Raw genomic sequence first — 1,602 nt, 5'->3', positions numbered from 1 at the left:
TTGGCCACAGTCTGATTTCTTTGACCAATTAGTTGATGATGACGACGGTCTGGTTGACCCTGAGCCCCAAAATAGCGACTCCTCGGGTCTCCAAGACGACCCGCCATCCCGACAATCAGGCTTGCCGACCGCAATCAAAGCTAACCCCCTGAACACTTTCGTACTTGGCTGCAGTACTTGCGCTGCTTCTGAGAGGCCTAGTCTCGACATAGTCGGAGCAGAATCGCAGGAGCTAGAGCTTTTCGAGCTCATCAAAGTCCGGTGACGCTTTCATCGAGTTTGATTTAGGGATGGAGCAGTTCTGTTGGTAACCGGGAGTACTTTCATAGGACCTGCAGTTTCGATCACGGGGTCTGTCAATTACGCATTTCCGTCGAATGGGTACGATGGAACGTTACCGGATGGCTGCGTCATCTGCCAGTCTAAATTCCGACTTCTCCGTGCCTCCCCCTCCCGCTCCAGTGCCTCAGCCGTGGAGTCAACTCGGAGCTGCCGCCTGAAGCTTTTACGGCCTACGCACATGCTACATGTGAGTGTACGACTTGCAATATCATTGGTTGACTTCATCGCCAAAGTGGTCAGTTGCTGGAAGAAGATCTTCCTGTACTAGTGATGTGGATCAACGACGGACTGGAGCAATAGCGCAATGCGGTTGGACGCGACATAGACAGCGGGGGAAACGCACGCATTTCTCTGATCAACCGATTTTCTGCTTCGAATCCAGAGCCCCAAGGTCTCGTGCTGTTAGTTCTACGTGAGCGGCTCCTGGATGGAGCACGTTTCCAAACAAAACGGTTTCTGTCAAGCCACGTCTCCAAGTGCGACTCCAAACGGAGAGGGAGATTTCCAAGGACGACATCGAATACATTTCAACTCGAGACGGAAAGGAAGTGTGTCTCCATTTTCTGTCAAAGAGAGGGTGCAACTCAAAGAACCAAGTGTGTTGCACGTTCTAATCACCTCTGGCCGTCGGAGATTCCAGCGATTACATCGAGGAATAGCTCGGTGGTCTCCGAGTACAAGGATCACGTGCGTGAGAGTGTCCGAGCTGTTCATGCAAAGTAAAGCTCGGACTGATCGGTATGTTTTTCCGCAGCGTGATAGTGAAAGGAAAACCTGTTTTCAGAGGAGAGAAACGAGTGGACCACATCAAGCAGCAGAAGGATGAATCCCGGTGTAGTCTAGCCAGTCTGTGATTTCCCAGAAATCCGTCAAGTGTCCAAGAACAGTCCCAGATGGCACCTCGTCGCAATAACCGCCAGCCATCCATCGAACCTCTCAGTGCTGTGTTCGCTCGCCACGACGGCTCCTGGCTTCATGGACAGGTGGTCCGCAACCGTGGCCGAGACGTGGTCCTCCAGACTAAGGTGGGGGAGCAGGTGACCTGCCGACCCACCGCGGTGTACCCGACCGACCCAGTGCTTGCTCTATTGCTGGGTCCGGACGTGCTCGACTCGTCGTTAGATATTGAGGGTGTCAGGACGGCGCACGCAACTATCCTATCACGTCTCCTCGGAGACCCTGCCAACCCGCGGTTGCGACCGTCGCGTGACATTGTGCATTTGCTACGGGGCATCGTGGCCGACGAGAACATGCCAGACG

At 53.9% G+C, this 1,602-nt stretch overlaps 2 protein-coding genes across 2 annotated transcripts; both read left to right on the top strand.

Annotated features, from left to right (window-relative positions):
* Positions 1 to 377: 377 nt before the first annotated feature.
* PPTG_24598 (hypothetical protein) lies at positions 378 to 500 on the top strand (the record flags this gene model as incomplete). Its single annotated transcript, XM_008917926.1, has 1 exon — positions 378 to 500. One exon carries the CDS (start codon positions 378 to 380, stop codon positions 498 to 500), a length of 123 nt encoding a protein of 40 aa, XP_008916174.1.
* A 735-nt stretch (positions 501 to 1,235) lies between these two features.
* PPTG_24597 (hypothetical protein) lies at positions 1,236 to 1,577 on the top strand (the record flags this gene model as incomplete). Its single annotated transcript, XM_008917925.1, has 1 exon — positions 1,236 to 1,577. A coding segment is annotated over one exon (342 nt), but the record flags the coding sequence as incomplete, so codon positions are not given.
* Between the last annotated feature and the right edge of the window lie 25 nt (positions 1,578 to 1,602).

The sequence above is a fragment of the Phytophthora parasitica genome, assembly GCF_000247585.1.
Source record: "Phytophthora parasitica INRA-310 unplaced genomic scaffold supercont2.124, whole genome shotgun sequence".
NCBI lineage: Eukaryota > Oomycota > Peronosporomycetes > Peronosporales > Peronosporaceae > Phytophthora > Phytophthora nicotianae.
The sequence above is the reverse complement of the archived record's forward strand: the minus strand, read 5'-3'. Positions and strand labels throughout refer to the sequence as shown.